Source organism: Rhododendron vialii, chromosome 4a, assembly GCF_030253575.1.
Source record: "Rhododendron vialii isolate Sample 1 chromosome 4a, ASM3025357v1".
In the NCBI taxonomy this organism is placed as follows: domain Eukaryota; kingdom Viridiplantae; phylum Streptophyta; class Magnoliopsida; order Ericales; family Ericaceae; genus Rhododendron; species Rhododendron vialii.
In genome coordinates, this window is record NC_080560.1 from 33,219,930 (window position 1) to 33,239,685 (window position 19,756).

Here is a 19,756-nt window from a genome sequence, read left to right on the forward strand (position 1 = left end):
CGGCGGACAGAATTTATGTGTGTAGTACTCTCTCGGATGAGAAAATATTTGAGTTTACAAATAGGAAGAAAAAACTCTGAATTTTGGGATTTTTCCAGCTTTTATCAACTCAAGGGAGGTCTGCCCTTCTATAGGCAAATGGGATAGGAAGAGTCATGCATGACCTCCTTTTTTCTTCAACAAGGTCGACAAATTCAAAGCATACTGAATGCAGTTTGAAAAATTGGATATCAGATGATCCAGCTCTTGCAGCATGCAAAACCATTTTGGTTTTTGCTACTGCAAGCAGCCCACGAGCCCTGTCCCTCTGGTCTGTGGCCCAGTTTTGAGAGTTGAGTTTTGTTCACCTTCCATTTAAGAGGGTGAACATTATCCTCTTTTCTATTGGTTAAAATGATGTGGACCCCACTACAAAGTGATGTCATGCTTACTCAAAAGTGTATTGCATGGTAAGCATGACATCACTTTATGACGCTGTCCACACCATTTCAACCAATGAGAGAGAGGGTAATGTTCACCCTCTTTTAAGGAGGGCAGTTTTGATTGATAATTTCTCATTCAATTCCTATGCATAGGAAATTATAAAGAGAAATGTTAAGTGCAAAGAAAAGACCCTTAAAGTGTACATGAACGGCTCAGATTTACTGTGCAGTAAATCTGAGCTGTTCATGTACACTTTAAGGGTCTTTTCTCAATTATAAATCCACTTGGACCCACCTCTCGAGGTGTCCGGGTCCCACTTAGTTTTGGCTCGAAAATGCCCAAAAAAATGTTGTGTACAAAACCCATTTTTCCAACAATTTCAACACCCACAACTCAAATCAATTAGCTTTTCTCGCAAATTACTCGGGTTGAGATACGTGTCAACGATCTTCCAACCGGGAAGATTTATCATTAAGCCCATTTACTAGAAAATAAGTCGAAACATCAAGAGAGTTCTAGTATTCATCTAGCAAATGCAAGAGATGACATAACTCCAAACATCGATGTGTGGCAAGTAGGCTTGCTCTTGCATACGCATGATCAAAGAAGTTAACACCGCCAAGTTTTGATAGACAAACACGAACTACCTTGATTTTTCAACTAAACATGAGAATTTATTGAGAGAAAAACATGATCAATTCAAGCTATGAAAGGCTAATCACCCCATGACCAAGCCTAATTAACTACTTAGTCATGCTAGAAATTGAATCAACAAAGCTAAATATTGAAAACATGATAGAATTCAAAATAAACTAGAGATTTATATAGATCAAGAGTGCAGCTACAACTTTAATGAAGAGTAAAACAATTAACTACAATTATCTAAGGAAGAAAAGTACAGATTTAACTAAGAAAATGAAGAACAAAGCAAGAATAAGCAGCAAGAAATGTAATCCTATTCTAGATCTAAAAAAGATGTTGTCCTGGGATATTGTGACGTAATGGGGTATTTATACAGGCCCACATTCGCGCACGAAATATCTCGAAAAAAATCCTAAAAATCCGCTGCGAAGGCCCTCGGTATCGATACAAGGGTTTCTTGTATCGATACCGACCATCTTTGAGTAGAATCCACTTGGCCGCCAAAACAACTCGGTATCGATACAGGGAATCCTTGTATCGATACCCTATATTAATTAGCCCTCTGGATTCTACTTGCAAATGAGTATCGATACAACATAACGTTGTATCGATCCCGCCCTCGTTAATTCAGGCTTTTTAGCTTCCAGCCTCTGGATTGGCTTCCAAAGGTCTTGGCCACTCGATGGGTTTTTGACTCTTCGTTCTTGGGTCCCGGTGGCTCTAATTATTGATCATTTTGAGTCTTGGACGCCTCCGGCTAGCTTTAAGCTTTAAAATCATCTTATCAAGTGGTTTTCCTACAAAATGAAAATAACATACCCTACGTGCAATATCAAATAAAAAGCTATATTAACTAAACATAAAATGATATAATTAAGGACTTAAACACCAAGAATATGCATTATTGGGTGCTTATCAAGAATGTGTTGGAGAAAAATGTGTTTACTATTTGTGATGAAACCAATTATATGAGTGCAATAAAATCGGAACTCAAAACATGAAAATTGATGGAAATAAATTGGTGATCAATGCAAGTGTTCATGTGTGACACTCTGTACTTAAGACAGATTTCGCCCCCGCTATGGTACTCACGGTTTGCATTGGACGACTATCTCCCAGCACTACTTGATCGGAATCCCCCCAAAGCAGCACTTCAATTGGAGGGCCTGGTGAACCATCGTGTGTTTGTAACTCTCTCATATGAATGGACTTGAATGAATGAAAAATCAACCCCTAAAAATGAATGAGGAAAATTATATTTATTGGCCAACTCGTAATTCTACGAAAAGTCACCAAGAAAAGAGGCACATCTGTTAGTGAATGACGCGTCTGTCCATAGCGAACAAGTGCCAATGAAAAGATGCAACTCTAAAATTAATCAATTTTCATTCACACTAAAATAAAATATTATATCCTATAATATTTTCCAACAGAATGCTCATCGAAAAAAATGTGGGCAGGAGAAATGGAAGTGGGTATTTTAGTCCAATTATTTGAAGGTTAGAGCCTCAAAACATGAAATTGGTACCATTATACCGTGATATATTACATTTAATATTGACAATGAAAAAAGTAAATGTGTTAACAGAGTTAAATACTCCTTCTTTAGTGATGCCCTGATAAGGGTACCAGCTAACGGGAGTCTTTCATACAACAGAGAAGGGCATTATTGTAAATGTGCAATCTTATGGACTCCAATAATTATAACCACCCAATAAATGGAGGTATCTATCACGTGTGAGACTTAAAGATTGCATGGTTTTTTTTAGACGCCTTTGCATGGTACATTATTGAAAAAATCTAATGTTTTTCATAAGTGAAACTGTGAAAACGGCAGTTGTTGTTGGTGGCTGCTGTTAGAGGTCAGTATTAGAGTTTAGAGGGGGACGACGGTTCTGTTGCTGTTAGTAGGGTTAGGGTTTTGTTCTTTTAGATTTGGGCTCGACCAAATTGGTGTTTTGGGCTTGTTCCAATTTCAAAGATTAATAAATATTTTCTTTTGTTGTTAAAAAAAAAATGCATTAAAGGCAAACAAAAAAAATTCATATTTCATTACAAATTTACAATAATGGGCTCTGGTGGATCCAGAGGCCTATACCAGGCCGTGAAGTTCTTTAAAAAGCTGGTCAGGTTCAACACTTCGACTATTTGTTGAGAAAAACTTGGCATTGGATAATTCTTTGAAACTGCCAATAAAATCTTTGTGAAACGAATTTTAATGTGAACTTTAAGTATGTTATTTACCCAAAAAAAACTTACAACTTTTAATGTGAGCAGTAGTTGTAATGCTGGAGAATGTCCCTTTGAATATTGAATATTGTATACTTGATTTACAAAAATGACATTACATATCAAAAGAAACAGTGTTTAGTGGATGTTTGCGAAAAATTATTTTGATTGATTTTTATATTTTAGCTTCCAAAATTCAGTTTACAATGTTTGTCAAAAAATTTACATAACTAATTTTTAGATTCTAAAAATCTTAAAAAGAAAAAAATTCTCAAAACTCCAAAGTGGGTTTTGGTAGTTTTTGAGATTCTACTACGCACATTCTCAAAAAAGAAATGAAATTCTCATAATATCACAGCTGCACCAACACAGGTTTCTCAACTTCTACTAGAATCATGAATCTAGAATCTGCAACAGAATCTGAAACTAAAATCTAAAACCTGTATTCACAGATATCGCGAAATTTAAAAATGCAAAAAAGAAAAACCTTAAACTTCGGATACCAAAGCTTTAATAAGTTATATAACATGGGGAAATCTCTAATTGTTGGAGGTTCATTTAACTGCCCAAACATCGCTATGAAAAGAGATAAGAACCCTACTATTAATTTTTTGAATTAACACACAATCAAATCGACAAAACACACACACACACACACAAAAACTGAAATCCCACTATTAATTCATAATAATAAGGAAGATGAATACAATGAAGGGCCACATCACGAGCCACAACTATTAAAAATTACACCTGTAAATATTAGAACACCAGTTAAAGCTAGAAAATGAACTTACACGATTGGCATTCCTATTTCCTACAAACAAAAAAAAGTGCGCGACGGGTAAGAAACTATAACACCTCGTCCCACGTTGAAAGTTTATATTGGTAATCTTGTATATGTAAGAAACCATACTTGGATTTAAACATTTTGGACCATGTGGTTAGGCACAGGAGCAAAAGGAGCATAGGACCAGGAGGTCACGTGTCCCCCCTGAATTTTTGGATCATGTCACTATTACCCCTTCAGCTGACATTATCTTTCATTTTACTCCCTAAAGAATTACACTAGTTCCTCTTTATGTATAAAAATTACCAAACAAATCACTCATATGTTTACAAATAATGAAAGCAACCCGTCAATTAATGTGATTTACAACCTCCTCTCTCTTAATTATAGTTATTTGTCACACGACTAGAATAAGATTAAGCTTTTGATTATTTAGTTTTTGTATTTGATCTCTATTAATTAAGTTGTGTTCTTAGATACTTGGGACTTTGATTTATAATTTAATTGTTAGGACCTTTCATTATGCTTTTGATTTCTTCAATTAATGGTAATTGTGTGTTAAAAGTAGGGAGCACGTCTCTATAATTTAAGAAACTAGTATCATGCTTAAGTTGGGTAAATATTTTGAAGATTGTGATCAAGAAGTAGCTTCTCTACACTTAATTCCTGACTCCGCCACTGGTTAGGCACCAACAAGTTACTGGGTCATTAGCGGTCTACATAAGACATTAGAGTTGGTATCAGAGCAACCATTGTAAATGACCATGTGGCTTGAGAAAGTTTAGTGGCCTAACCGCTTAAGTTTGAGGTAAAAGTCCCGGGAAAAGACCCAAGTAAAGCTGTAGTTTCTCTGACTACGAGGAAAAGACCTAGGTAAAGTCGTGGTGATTGTAGTGCCCAACCTCATGAGAATGCGAGGGTATACTGGGGAGCTCGTAACATCCCGTTCCACATCGGAATCTACCTAGGTTGTAACGCCCCGATTTTTGAAAATAAAATCGGAGGTTTTAAATATTGATTTCTAAAAATTTATTGAATTAAAATTCAAAATCCAAACCAGATAATACCCTAAAGTTTCGTCTATTACAAATTATCGTAGAAATACTGAAAATAGTCTTTGTGGTAATGAACTAAACAAAATAACAGAGCCATCTTCTAAGTTTGATACGGATCCCAAGCATATTCTGGCTCAGCTCCCACCTCTGGGTTATCTTCAGCATAAAACTGTTCACCTTCAGGATTTGGTGTCTCTTCTTGATTATCTGCAAAATCTGGCACGGAAGCCAGGCAATCCGTACCTGAGTGAACAAGTTCACCCCGAAGTATAATCCAACCCAACTACCCTTCTTACTTTACAGTTAGCATGCAACAGGATAATAATAGTGCGAAAAAGTAACACAGAGTTTGTTCCACATAATCAGTTTATTACTATCCATTAACTTGTCGTGTAATCTAAGATCTCCTCCGCGGGATCTTTCCTCCCCAACCGCTAGCTATGCCATGTCCCATGAGCTCACTTTCTTTTGTTGTCGCGAATTGCACTTCAGTTATGTACCTAGCGTGTATCCCTCTCATTACAACAAAAGAAAGCTTATCATGCCCGAATCATAACTAGGGTTCGCTTATCTTATATACCACTTCACAATCATCACTGGGCTTACTTTGCCAGTATCAATACATCATTCATCATTGGGCTTACTTTGCCAATCATCATTCATCAATCAACACTGGGCTTACTTTGCCAGTTTCAAACCATTACATTCAACTCATCACATCTCAAAATTCCGCCTGCAGGCATTCTAAAGAAAACAAAACTTTCCAATTCATCCATTACCTAGCATCGTCTAAGTGAACTCTATTCGCATACCAACCCATGTCTCTAGGGTCCAATCTAGTATTCAATTAAACAGTAATGCAATATACAACAAATAAATAACAATTAAAACAATTAATAAACAATGTAATCACGTAACTTATTATGGACGGGCCGTTGCCCTTAATCTTGTATGGTCACAATGTCAACAATAAAGTAAGAGTTTTAAAAGGAATTTAAAAGGAAAATTTTCTAGGCTTTTATTAATTAATTCTAAGATAATAGATTAATTAAAAACTAATAAAATACATTAATTGGATAAAAATATTGAAACATTTATCATGACCTAAATAAGAGTCCTACAGGTCCTATACAACTAGTTGAGTGTCAAAAGTTGGGTCCAGAAGGTCACGGGATTAATTTAAATAAAGACGTTTAAATAAAGTGTCCGAAAGTGAAGTAAATAGATAATAAATAATTTGCAAAATTAAAATATGCTACTGTTAACAAGATTTCATCTTCAGAATATAGAGAGTCTAAATAAAATTATTCGGGCATTTATAATAAGGTTATAAGGTCATAAAGAATTTTTGATTGAAAACGCTATAGAAATAACAATAAATAGTAAATTAAATAAAAAAAATATTATCCTAACAAGATATCATCTTTGAGATGCAAGAAGCTAGAAAAATTAGTTTGGGTGTTAAAACGTTGTTTGGAAGGTCGTAAATATTTTTCGTTTGTAAACTTTGATAGATAACGAACAAATAATTTAATAAATAGATAATTAAATAAAAAAAATATGATCTTAACAAGTTATGATCTTTGGAGTGTGAAAAGTCTAAGAAAAATAGTTCGGGGGTCGAAAACGATGTTCGGAAGGTCGAAAAGTGGATTCGAACCAAAACAATGTACACCGCAAGGTTGGACCAGTCAACCTTGCGGCTGGAGCCTCCACCGCAACATTGGCTCTGGTTCTTGCGGCCCGCAGGTTGCGGCCGCAAGGTTCGTGACAGCTTCGGTTTTTTTTGTTTTTCTCACGGTTTTCGATGCATGGGACCATAAGGGGCATAGGGTTAAGCATAAAAACAATAAATATACTTAGAGGAGTGTTTGGAATAGATTATACTACCTTGGTTCGGGCCGAATTGATTTTAAAACGAATTTTGAAACTTTGGAGAAGACAACTTCGGTTTTGGCGATCGGGGGACCTTGGGCTCGAATTGAATGATGCTTGGGGGTGCGTGGGGTTGAGGAAAGTGTTTGGAGTGGTCAATTCGGGTCTCGGTATGTCGTGGCTATAAAACCCACTTTTCTCTCTCTTTCTTTCTCTCTCTAGGACTCCATGGATTGGAGTTCGGTTTTTCTCCAATTCCTCTCTCTTTCTGGACTAGTGGGGCGTGGAAAATTTCGTGGTATGCCCTAAGGTCAGAATAATGAGGTATATATAAAGGAAAATTTTTAAAGAAGGGTGATAAAATTGTGTTTTAATGGGATTCAAACTCTTGGCCGAATATGGACGAAAAATAGGGTTAGGGAGGAAGTAGAGGTTGAGTAGGAAAGGGAGAGATGGAAGGAAATTCGGAATAATGCATGCATGCAAATAAAAGAAATTATAATAGGTTAATTATAATAGGATAATTATAATAGGAAAATTCTTATTTGTATTTATCTTAAAAAAAATTAATTTCCTTATTAATAACACTAATTAAATGTTATTATTATTGATTAAAATTTTCGGGCTGTTACATAGGTAACCTTGGGTGTTTAAAGAATCATGTAAGCTACTACTAGTATTTTGGGCCTAGCATTTTGGGTAATGTGGCTAGGCACTGATAAGTTATTGGGGTTGGTTTACAAAGGGCATTTCTTGTGGTATCAAAGCAACCCATGCACATGACTGTGTGGGCTCGAGAAAGTTTAGTAGCCCGACCACTACAACAAGTCTAAGGTAAAGTTTAAAAGAAAAGAGGAGGATAAATCTGTAGTGACTCAAGCTAATAGAGAAATGACTAATTTTACCACTAAAAGTTGAAGAGTTTGTAACACTTTGTCCCACGGGCCACACTAGAAGTGTACATTGGTGATTCTATATATAATGAGTAGTGCTATAGGTACCGACACCCGGCATAGGGAAATCGTACCGATGGTCGCGCCGGGCTATCTCTAGTCACCGGACGGCCAATCCGAGTCATTCAAAAATCCTAAAAAAAAAAAAACGAGAGGGCCAAGCACCCTAGACACATCGGATGATGTTGATACACTAAAAAAAAGGTTTTTAGATTAAGCACTCTAGATACATCGGATGCCGTTGATTTCCCCGTTGGGCCAAGCACCCTAGACACATCGGATGATGTTGATACACTAAAAAAAAGGTTTTTAGATTAAGCACTCTAGATACATCGGATGCCGTTGATTCTCCCGTTGGCCCCCTCATTTTTTTTTTTAGAATTTTTGGACGACTCGGATCAGCCGTCCGACGGCTGGAGACGATCCGGCGCGACCATCGGTACGATTTCCTTGCGGGCGCGTCGGTACTCATATCATTTTCAATATATAATGAACCATGTAAATTACTATTGGGCATAAGCATCTCCAAACTTGACTTTAAGTTTGGAGGTGTCAACTTTTTTCCCTGAAAGCTTACATGCAAATCAACACTCTAAATTTGACATACATGTACAACTTCTCCTTCTCCCACCATAACTTCAAATTGGGAGTTGTCATTTTTTTTTATGGGAAGTTTTATTCTTAAATGGTCACTTCTCTAAATAAATAAAGATTTGAAATTGCCTTCATAAATAGCATGTGCAAAGGTCATGTCAAATCCACAAAGGATTTGACCTTTCAAATTTATGGCATTAAATCAGAGCTAGTGTAGGTTTCAAAAATCACCACTAGTCCATCACGTGGGATTTGAAAGCTCCCATCGGAGATGCTCATTTATATTGACAGTGTCAAATTTTTTTGAATTATTGATTCATTTCAACGAAAAATTGAAAAACCAAAAACCAAATTTTTTCCTTTTAAGCAAATAATTTTGGAAATTTCGAAAAATAAAGCTACAAAAACTAGTTTTTTGGGCTTTATTTTGGATATTTTCAAAAACATTTAGGTAAAACTTAAAACTTTTGTAATTTTCAAATTCCTCTCATTGAGACGAATTAAGTAATTCACAAATTTTTGAAGCAAAACTACCGAATGCGATTTTTTTTAGTAAAAGTAATTTTTTTATTTTTACCTAAATATTTTGAGAAATAACCACTTTTTAGAAGAAGGAAAAAAAAGTCTAAAAGGTGGTATTTCTCAAAATACTTGGGTAAAAGTAAAGAAATTTATTTTTTTGATTCCTCTCGTCGAGAAGAATCAATAACCTACAAAAATTTGACACAAAACTAATTAATGCAAAAAAATTAAATAAGGACAAAACTCCCAGATTTAAATTAAAGAGCCCAGAACACCTTCTTAAAAAATAAGTATTTATTTCACATTTTCAAACTCAAAAATAATGTAAATGAAAAATAATTTTTCAATATTTTTGCACCATATTAAAGATCTCAATGAGATCTTTTAAATAAGATTCATTTTGCATATTTTTAAATTTCAATAAGCCTATCATTTTTTAGCTTGAAAACTGTATTTTTTAAAAATAAGTACTGATTTGGCGTTCAGAAATGAGGTAAGTTCAATAGAACTCAACTGGACATCTCTAGCTAGCTTTTTGGGCTTTATTTTGGATATTTTTAAAATGAATGTCCATTACAATTTCACTATCTCTCTCCCACTGTGGATGACCTAACACATACTTGTAGGATCCATTTTTATTCTAATACACCTTTTACATAAATATTTTAACACATAAATATATCATACCCCATTGCGAATAATCAACCTGTGGCACGGTAAATGAGGGAGAGAGAGGAGACAGACAGAGACAAAGGGGAGGAAGTGCTATGTGTGTGTCACGTGAGAGAAGAAGAGTGAGGAGATAGAAAATAAAAAAAGAAAAAAGAAAAGGAAGTGGGAAGCCGGCTGAAAAGTAAAGAAAAATGCTAAGTACAAAGAAAATGGGCAAAGTATTAACCCTTAAAGTGTATATGAATGGCTCAGATGCACTGCACACTGAATCGTCATTCATGTACACTTTAAATGTCATTTTTTTATCTATTTTCTTTGTCGCTTGCACTCCTCAAAAGTAAATGGTGGAGACCATTTTACTCTTGTACTAATGCACTCTAATTCTACCGCTACAACACTATTTTTTCTAAAAATTTATACACTTTTAACAAACAAAAATAGAGGCTCATTTTATACATTTTATGTCACATAACACGTAGTAATTTTTAACGAGAAAGACTTGTTTCTGGATGTGCTATAAACAAATGCTTAGGCCATCCACAGTGGTACAATTAAAAAATGATAACCAAAAGTTGACACATTAGCTTTTGATTATTCACTTAAGATGTTGCTAAGCTTAACAATGTTAAGCTTCACTATGGTCACTTTTAGTTCATAATTAAAATATGGGGTCCACTACAATTTTATTCGCTCCCCCCCCCCCCCCCATGTTTCCCGTCATTCACTTCCCTTCATTTACGTTTTTTATGACTTAAAATATATCGATTCCCTCTCTTAATTTTGAAAAAAAAAATCGGTGACTTCCTTCCCTCCTATTATGAGTTTTTTCTTTTTTTTTTCGGGGGTGGGTAGTACAAACAAGAAAGAAGAGTGAAACACCTTAATCCGGCGACGATGAATTGAATTGTTAATGATTGAGAGATATGAATTTCACTTTTGGAGGAAAAGAAAGAAAAATAATTTGTTGGCGAAGTGAAAAAGATATAGTGTAGCGAAAAAACTTGGCTACATAAAATTCTTATTCTTCAATTTTATTTTTTTAACCAAAAAAAAAAAAAAAAAGTGGGCGAAGAAGAAAAGAAGAAAATACTAGTTGAAACACGTGTGTATACAAATTTTGGAACTAGTTAACTTATGTAGTGTAAAATCCACAAATTTTGATTATTGAAAAAGGTTGTTAGTTTTGGTTATCCAAACTCCAAAATTTGATTATTTCTAAGGATGTTGCTAAGTTTGATTATACGTGAATAATCTTTTACACCAACATTGTTAATTTTAAAAACAATTGGCATTTGATTATACCACTGTGGATGGCCTTACATCACTCAATCGTGATCGTTCAAAAGTATTTTAGATGATCCAGATTTTAATGAAATTTTTTTAAAAAAAAATTAATTGTAACCAATCATAATTGAAAACGAATCTTAGACATTAATTATACGAATAAACCTTTGAAATTAATTAGTGCTGTAAACAACCTATTTACAGCGCAATAAAAAACAAGACAATCTCGCTTTTAACACCACCGCTAAGATGCTAGATGCTCTAAGAGTAACACCGAAGTAACATTTGAGGGGAAGATTGGGTGTGGCTAACCTCTCTGTAACGTCTCTAGTACACTCCAGAGTAGCTCTCTCTCTCTCTCTCTCTCTCAAATGGCGTGCCGCATCAATGCGCCCCTCCGTTGCCCGTCCAATGCGCCGGTTCTCCCGCCTCTAAACTACCGACAAAATTTTCGAAAACACAATCTCATTCCCTCCTCTTTCCATCCTGGTCTCAACAAGGTACTGGTACCAATTTCACACACTTTTACCTTCATCACTCCCCTCCCTCAAACCCTACTTTATCTCTCTAGACTCATTTGATTTCATTTTTCGTTGAATAGATTTCGTGTTCTAGTAATCAGCGGCGCCGTAGCTCTGTGGTGGTCAAGTCCCATACGACTATGCCGGAGAAATCACTCACAGAAAACAGAATGCTGGTCAGTGCTTCTTTCTCACCTTTGCTGAGGAAATGCCTAATTTTTTCTTTTGGTTTGTTTCGGCTGTGTTGGGATGGGTAAAAAAGCCATCTTTTCAGAACCGACAAGTTCAACCGTTTTCCTTCTCTAATTTAAGCTTCAAACAGAAAAGAGTTTTAAATTCCAGCTTTTCTAGCATGAATTCTTTCTCAGAAATGCAAAACCAAAAATCAAACAAACATTAGTTACATAACCCAATCACCAGCCCCAAGGGTTAGTCCTGTTGGTTGGTGGGTTTACTCCCCACCCATTTGACCAGGGTTCTTGGGGTCTGGCTACAAGAAAGTTAGTTTCTTCTGAATTCCGTCTTGGCGTGGGTGGTCTGTTTATGACCGGACCGAAGAAGAGATTAGTTGAGGTGCGTGTATGCTGACCCGGACCATCAAACCCAAAAATAAAACGCGATCACGTGGCACCCAAAAATCAATATCTCCATCTCAAAGAAGAGGAGATTAGTTGAGGTGCGCGTATGCTGACCCGAACACCGACCATCGAGGCGCGCCCCCCCCCCCCCCACCCCCCCCCCCCCCCCCCCCCATCCCCAAAAAAAAAAAAAAATTCACAGCAGCAGGGTGGCACCCAAAAATCAATATTTCCATCTCAAAGAAAATGCCCAATCTGCAAACCGAGAGCTTAAAAAGAATATGTTTTTAGCCGAATGAATTCAAAAATGATTCAAATATTGAATAACTCGTTTATATCTAGTACTTTGTGAAAAAAAAGTTTGGAGATTTTGAACCGAAATGCATTTTGTCAAGTATTCATTTTGCAAACCTAACACTTTTTTTTTTTTTTGGATGGAGAGAGTATTTTATACCAAAAGAATACACGTTTTCATAGGTTAATCATCCATTAGCAATAGTCAAACAACAGCCACTAAAAATTTGGCGGGAAGTTGTAAAGCAAAACTGTGATTTTTTGGTGGGATGTTAGGACCGCGGGTGGCTCATGCCATCCCGCCCTCCTTAAAGGCTCCACCTCTGCCAATGACCTATATATGTGCTTTGTTTTTGCTCCAAAGGACAGAGAAAGCCATTGTCACCAGGGGCAGGGGCCAGAGCCAGAATTTTTTATATGTGGGGTCAAAACTAGAAAACAGTTTATGGCAATTTACAAGCTCTATTATGGGGTCAAAAGAGGAAGTATTTGGTGCAAAATACAATATATCCTTTCAAAAATCAAAGGAAGTGGGTGTCTCTTAGTCACTTCACCTTGGTTGTCACCTTTCCGTTTAGTTGCTGAGACAATGCTGAAGAATTGTTTTTTTTTGGTATATTCTGGCTGTGTTTGGTATGGCTAAAGAAGGCAAGTTGTTTTTTGGGCTATTTGTGGCAGCAGTATTTTTGCCGTATCCTTTCTCTATTCTACCAGAAAGGCGCGAAAAAATGCTTTTTTAGCCTCACTTTTTTCTATAAAAAAAATACGGTTAAAATCAGGTGAAAGCCAGCTCTTTTAGCTTTGTTTTTGCTCCGAAGCCCCGAAAAACAGACTTGTTCATGCATCCCAAATCCATACTGATAGTGGAAGTGCTTTTAGCGATTGATGCATAGAGCATTAGTTTGATTGGGATTGACATAATTGTGTTGAATTTCAGGTGTTTGTTCCTCCACATCCGCTGATTAAGCACTGGGTTTCAGTTCTTAGAAATGAGCAGACTCCTTGCCCCATCTTTAGTGAGTGGCAGTTCATGCTAGTGCAGTTCTGTATAGTGTCCTTTTCATTGCTGTTTTTTTTTTTCCCACTTGTTATCGGAATAGAAAAGAATGAGACCTGAATTATATGCATGCCACAAATCAAGAATGTTACTAAGGGGCAATTGACCTTTCGCAATACTTGACCTGGCTGAGAATTTCGTTGCATTTCCTTGCTAGTTCTTATTTTCTCCATATTCAGTCGTTGAAGGGCTGCTTCTTCATTCAACTGTAAAATTGTTCCTATTCTTGCCTTTTTAGTTGAAAAATTAGAAAGGATGAACTGAGTGGATTTTTATTGTCGCGTAAATTTGGTGAATGGTCCTACTGTGGGATTGCCTCTTCCAAATTCGTAGTAGATGGTTGTCTAAACGATGATGCTAGATTAGGACACCCACTTAGTTCCCCTTTTTGCTCCTTGGTGAGGCTTAAAGAATCGGTGTGAAGTTTACATTTGGTTACTTTGACACTTGCGTTCAAGATGCCAGCCACTAGCCACTGGAGGTAGACAGGCGTGATAGTTATGGAGTTGCATTGATAACTCTAAAGTTAGGTGTGATATGTTTCCTGAGATGTCATGTGGTTGTTTAGCTTGTTTTTGAGTTCAGAATTCAACTAACATTTGTTGCTTCTCCTGTCCAATCAATAGGATTTACCTGATGCCACTTAGGAACTCTACCAATCAAATCTGCTAGTCAGGTTAAATTAGTTTTTGAGCTGTCTCGGAAGACGTTTTCACCTATGTGTGACTGCATTTTTCCGTAACTTTTAGAAGCCCGTAGTTATATTATTTTACTTGTTTGCATTTTGGTAGACCTTCTTGATATTAACTGTTTTGCGTCTGTTTTGGCTTCCAGTTTCCAACATATTTCATGTCCAGGTGTTGCTCTTTAAGGTTTTCATCAGTCTGAAAAATTTGTAATGTTTCCCTTTACTCTTTGGGAATTTTAAATACCGCATGTTCATTTATCTGCTGTTATAATCATTGCAGAAAATGCCATGGCAGAGTTAGGGAGGCTGCTTATCTATGAAGCATCAAGGGATTGTATGGTGAGCTTTATATTATGATGTCTTATTTTCGAGCAATAATAATGGGATGTATGCTGTTAGAAATAGTTCGTTTGGTGAAGCTAATAAGAAGTCAGATAATATTAGAATCATCAACTTATATGGACAAGTCGTAATCTGTTAACATCTTTTTCTATGAAGTCAATCACAGCTTATTTATAACAAGATCCCTCGGAGAATGTTGGGAATAGAGCTGCTAGAAAAATCCATAAATGTTTAATATTCATGACCGGAAGGATTTGGACTATAGCTTTATGGGTCCAAGCGACTCGAATCTTTCTATATATATACACATGCATACATTGTCTTTATTTCTCAACCCTTGGAGGATTTCCTTTATAAGTGATTGTGGCTGTGAGCGATTTTGGGAATCTGACACATCGGGATTTTGTTATTAAAAGGCTTCTTGGGTCGTTAGAAAGAGCTTGTGCATTAAAAGCCGTTTTGGTTTCTTTCGCTTTTTCCTTTCGGGCAGGATGGGTTTAAGCTGGGTGGATTTGGCCTACGCACATGTTTCTGTATTTGTTGTGGATATCTCGTAAGCTTTTGGTGTTTATTTCTGCGATTGCACATGTCTACCTGAAAACTTCAATGTGTTCACACTCCAATCGCTTTTGTGTTAGGTTATGTCATTATGAGAAACTTTTCTTTGCCCTAATGTTTATATATATATTTTGAGTGTTTTCGACTTTTTGTTTGTTTTTTTGTTGCAGCCTACTATAACGGGGGAGATTCAGTCACCAATGGGTGTCGCCTCTGTAGATTTTATTGATCCAAGGGAACCAGTGTCGGTTAGTATTTTAAATCTTCTAATCTTCACCATTTTAGCTCCTTTCTGTGTAATTGGTAGTGTGAATTATTTCTTTTCTTGGTGTTGTGTATTCAATCAATGAAGCTCCCTGCAATAGACTTGTTGCAATATTTTACTCACTATTCCTTTAGTTTTGCAGGTTATTCCTATATTGAGAGCTGGTCTTGCTCTAGCAGAACATGCATCTTCAGTTTTACCAGCATTAAAAACGTACCATCTGGGTAAGGAATGATTTTTTCGCTACAATAGAATGTATGATGTTATTTGGATAAGCTGACTATTATCTGTATCCGTTAAGTTCTTGGTGTGCATCAACATTTGGAAAGTTGATTTGAGTAGTCTGTACTCTTTTATGGGCTTCTGATGGTTATAAAATCTGGTTAATATTCTTGTTTCTTTTAGTCAATGATTTGCTTTTATGATTTTGTCATATCAAACAAATTTAGCTTGTCCAACTTAATGTGTTGTATGTATTGCTACTGCATCTGAAGGTTCATTAAGTTTCAGGTAATTTACCGTGGTTATAATTTGTGCTAATGTTTTGCAATTAAGGGATTAGCAGAGATGAGGAGACACTTCAGCCAACTGTATATTTGAACAAGTAAGAATTCCTGTAGTTGTGGTTTTTCCTTAAGTAGTTCCTTGTGGTTCTGAACACATTGTATTTTTCCTTTTTCCCTTTGCTTCATTATGGTTCGATTCATATGCACAAGAGACCCTTGTGCTTTAATTCTGTTGTCTAGTAACTTTTTCTTCCTTTGCCCAAATTTTTGGTTATTTGGTGCCGGTTAGGCTGTTAGGCTCTGTTTGTATGAATGTAATGATGTATCTTTTCTCGTTAAAAAATCTACCTTCTATTGATTTCCAATGTTCTGGGCCTCTGGCTAAATGTTGCAAAAGAAAAGAAAAAAGTTTACCAGAAAAGGGGAAAAAACCAATGACAGTAGTCAAGCTGACGTCTCCTTTTTCTCCCCCACAGTATTTTTCTCCCAGTGTGCGCGTCGCTTTTAGGTCTCTCTCTCTCTCTCTCTCTCTCTCTCTCTCTCTCTCTCTCTCTCTCTCTCTCTCTCATCAAATGGTGTAGGAACGAACATACCCTGGAATACTCTTATTTCCTTACTGAGATATGCTTTCAAAGAGCAGCCCACTGTCTACCAAATTGGCAGTTAAGAGTCCCTATAAAATTAGAGAGATCGAGAGTGGGCGCGAGTGATATTGAGTATGTAAAATGTCTTAGGTAATCTGTGCCATTAGTTAATTTACATCAATTTGGTGCGAAATTATTTACAATCAGCAACCAAAGTACGAAACAACAAAAATTAGGAAATAATCAAATATTATTGGGGTAGCAAAAAAAAGAGCCTTGGTGTATCGGTTATGTTACCAGATATCAAACCACACCAAGCATGATTAATTTAACCTTGGTGTTCGGTTATATCTTATATGTGTTTTGAGTGCATACCGATGCTCTGGACTATCAATGAAGGAAGCATGATAATGTGCACATAAATTGAATTGGGTCTCTAGGCCTGCCTTCTCTGATGCCATTTGGCTTTCATTTGGGAGCATGGTTCTGCAGTAAAACAGGTTTAGGGGGCCACTATTTCAGTGGTATTCTGAGAGCAACCACTTTGTGCATATTGCCAAAGGTTAGGTCTATCTCCATTCCTCCCTTGCCCATACCCCCAATGATTGGGGACTGCATGGGTTTTGTTGTTGTATGGATCCCCCCAATCCTAATGTGTAGTTATGCTTAAATGTCTTTGTTTATGACAATTTTTTGGTTACAAGTAAACCATTTGTTATAGGAAAGCATCAACATGTTTCGGTATTAATTTATTTTTTCTTGGAGGTTAGTTAACTCATAGCCTGCCGGCCCTGCCCCTTAAAATATATGGGCCAGCAAGCAGTACCTATCCACGCCAGTTTGAAAGGGCGGTCTCAGATGGTGTCTCATTCAACTAGACTAAAGAACTGGCCCACATTTGTACTCTATTTCACATGATGTGAGCTTGATGTTTAGTAACCCTGTTTCTGATATGGTGTCCTGTTCTGTAGGTTACCTGACACATTTCCTGAAGGATCTCGAGTATTTGTGGTAGATCCCATGCTAGCAACAGGTATTCTTGCTAGGCTTGAGCTCATTATCTCATGCTCATTGCATTTTTTTCATTCCAAGTTTCTTGGCCAGACTTGTGTTTCCATTTTTCACCAACTCCCACTGCATGCAATCGTTTGCTACAAAATGTCTTATGGGTTGTGGTTTATGACCATTTGATATTTGCTTTTTGACAAATTCCAGAATTTTTCAACACTCAAATGCAAACAGGAGCTGAATGTGGTTTCCATTTTCTGCTTCTTTGATAATTTTATCTTCCACAATGTTGTTTTCATTATGTATATGTACTGACCTGAAAGAACTTTTCTGTAGCATTAAATGCTTAATTTTTGTGCATGGGAATCTTTCTTTATCTTTTTTGGAAAAATGAAAGTAGCATTGACGTTGTGTCAACATTTAATATTTTATGTTATTGATCTTTGAATACATTTGAGGTGGTACAATTGTTGCGGCTCTTGACCTGATAAAGGAGCGTGGGGTTGACAACAAGCAAATTAAAGTGGTCAGTAAATGATTTACCAACTATCTCTGTCAATTCTTCTACCTGTGTCATCTTTAAGTAAATTTGCCTGAATATTGTCAAGACTCAAGACTAAATGCAACTTCCAGTATGAGTTCCTTTAGTGCACGCACTGCATAGAAAGACTTGAAAAGCAGGTCTCTACCCTTCCTCATCTAGCCCATGAAAAGAGTTTACTTGGGTATTGGTGCTCCTTGTTTCCTACAGAGAGCTCAAAACCCTGGTTTGAAAAATCATGCTGTTTTGCTTATCTTATAGTAAGATATTTGACAGGTTTTCAGGGGCTCAGAGTCGTCTTCTAGGTTAACCTTACAGAGGAGTCTGGAATTTAGGGGATTGTGATGGATTATTCACTGCATTTTCAATAATCTTCAATCTCGAAAATGTTAATTTATTTCCTTTCACTGTTACAATGCACTGACAACAACAATCTAACCTGCCACATGTAAGCAGGTATCTGCTGTTGCTGCTCCTCCAGCCCTTCAAAAGCTCAGTGAGAAGTTCCCTGGGTAACACAATTGTAATTTAAAGTTTGGTATAGTAAATATTCTAGTGAATTTTAATCGTCTTTGTTTTCACCACGCCTTTGATTTTCCAGGCTTCAGGTATATGCTGGAATCATTGATCCAACTGTTAACGAAAAAGGGTAAATACCTCCCTCTGTTATAATTTTGAAAACAATGAATCACCATATTTGTAAGGTTAGTGTCTAAATCTTACATTGTTTTGGCTATTCTCAGGTTTATAATCCCTGGCCTCGGGGATGCTGGAGACCGTAGCTTTGGTACATAAAGCCACCATATTGTAACCTTAGCCATGTCCATTTTTTGTCACTTTTTTCATTACTGTACTCCAGCAATTTTGAAATTTTGATCGTGCCGTTCATGAAGAGGATCTTGTACTTTTCATTCAGACTAAGGATTTTGAGTCGGCAGATTTGCTTTGGCTTGATTTAGTTCATGTACAACTGGTAGAATTGTGCTGAAAAACAAATCTATTGTCTTCTGTCATAAATTCTTGAGATGATTAATTAGATCGATTGTACATTGACGGCTATTACTTCATACTGCTTTTACTTGTCATACCTTTTTTCTTCTTATTTCTTTGCTTTTTTTATAAGCTGGCCCTAGAACTGTTTCGTGGGGCAACAGCATTTGTGGAGAAAGAGCTCACAAGTCGCAAATAGCTCGAACAGGATGCTCCAATCCTTCGGGAAGCTGGAGAGAGACGCATTCCGGGGGACCAATACTAGATGTACATAAGCTCACATCACTGTGGGTGTATGCTAATTGTACATACACATCAACCCTAACACCTTTTGAAGCTTCTTATTTCTTGTCAAGCTTGGCTCGAATTGGGGTTAATAGGTTTAAAATACATTATGAAAAAAACTAAAGAAGTAGAAACTCGTGATTAGCTTAATTAAAGCTCTTTCAAATTCAGTTTGGTAATCCAACCCCACAAAATTACATTCTCTTCATTTGCAGTTCCTATATTTTACTTTCCTTTCTCCTCTTCCCCTACGTACGCAACATCCAGGATTGGCATTGAATTTTTTATACAGGTGCAGCTACAGCTCACCGAACCAGGTTGAATAACAAAACAGGATTACAATATACTCCGTATGTCCTCCAAAACTAGATTACAGGTTGCAGGTTCAGCTCATCGAATAATCCTGTTTTGTCATTTTATAAAGACGCTAAGGCCTTGTTTTCACTAAATTCAAAGTTTAAGTATTACTTTTTTTGTTGTCTTTATAACAGTATAGGTCACCA

General features: G+C 36.5%; 1 protein-coding gene and 1 non-coding gene across 4 annotated transcripts; both read left to right on the forward strand.

Annotated features, from left to right (window-relative positions):
* The first annotated feature begins 11,344 nt into the window (after positions 1–11,344).
* LOC131324485 (uracil phosphoribosyltransferase) lies at positions 11,345–19,040 on the forward strand. Of its 3 annotated transcripts, none has more exons than XR_009199363.1 (12): positions 11,345–11,542; positions 11,638–11,733; positions 13,367–13,445; positions 14,455–14,513; positions 15,245–15,322; positions 15,482–15,563; positions 15,895–15,943; positions 17,401–17,462; positions 17,896–17,963; positions 18,435–18,501; positions 18,580–18,627; positions 18,722–18,899. XR_009199363.1 is itself a non-coding variant. In XM_058356463.1 (12 exons), the coding sequence occupies exons 1-12, from the start codon at positions 11,408–11,410 to the stop codon at positions 18,771–18,773; spliced, it is 858 nt and encodes a 285-aa protein (XP_058212446.1). In that variant the 5' UTR covers positions 11,346–11,407; the 3' UTR covers positions 18,774–19,040. The 3 variants fall into 3 exon arrangements, 2 of the variants coding, with proteins under 2 accessions (XP_058212446.1, XP_058212445.1); XM_058356463.1 differs by having other exon boundaries at positions 11,346–11,536; positions 18,435–18,490; positions 18,722–19,040; XM_058356462.1 differs by having other exon boundaries at positions 11,347–11,542; positions 18,435–18,490; positions 18,722–19,040.
* On the forward strand, positions 16,821–16,928 carry LOC131324948 (small nucleolar RNA snoR100). Its single transcript, XR_009199529.1, has one exon. It is a non-coding gene; the product is annotated as a small nucleolar RNA snoR100 (small nucleolar RNA).
* Positions 19,041–19,756: the final 716 nt, after the last annotated feature.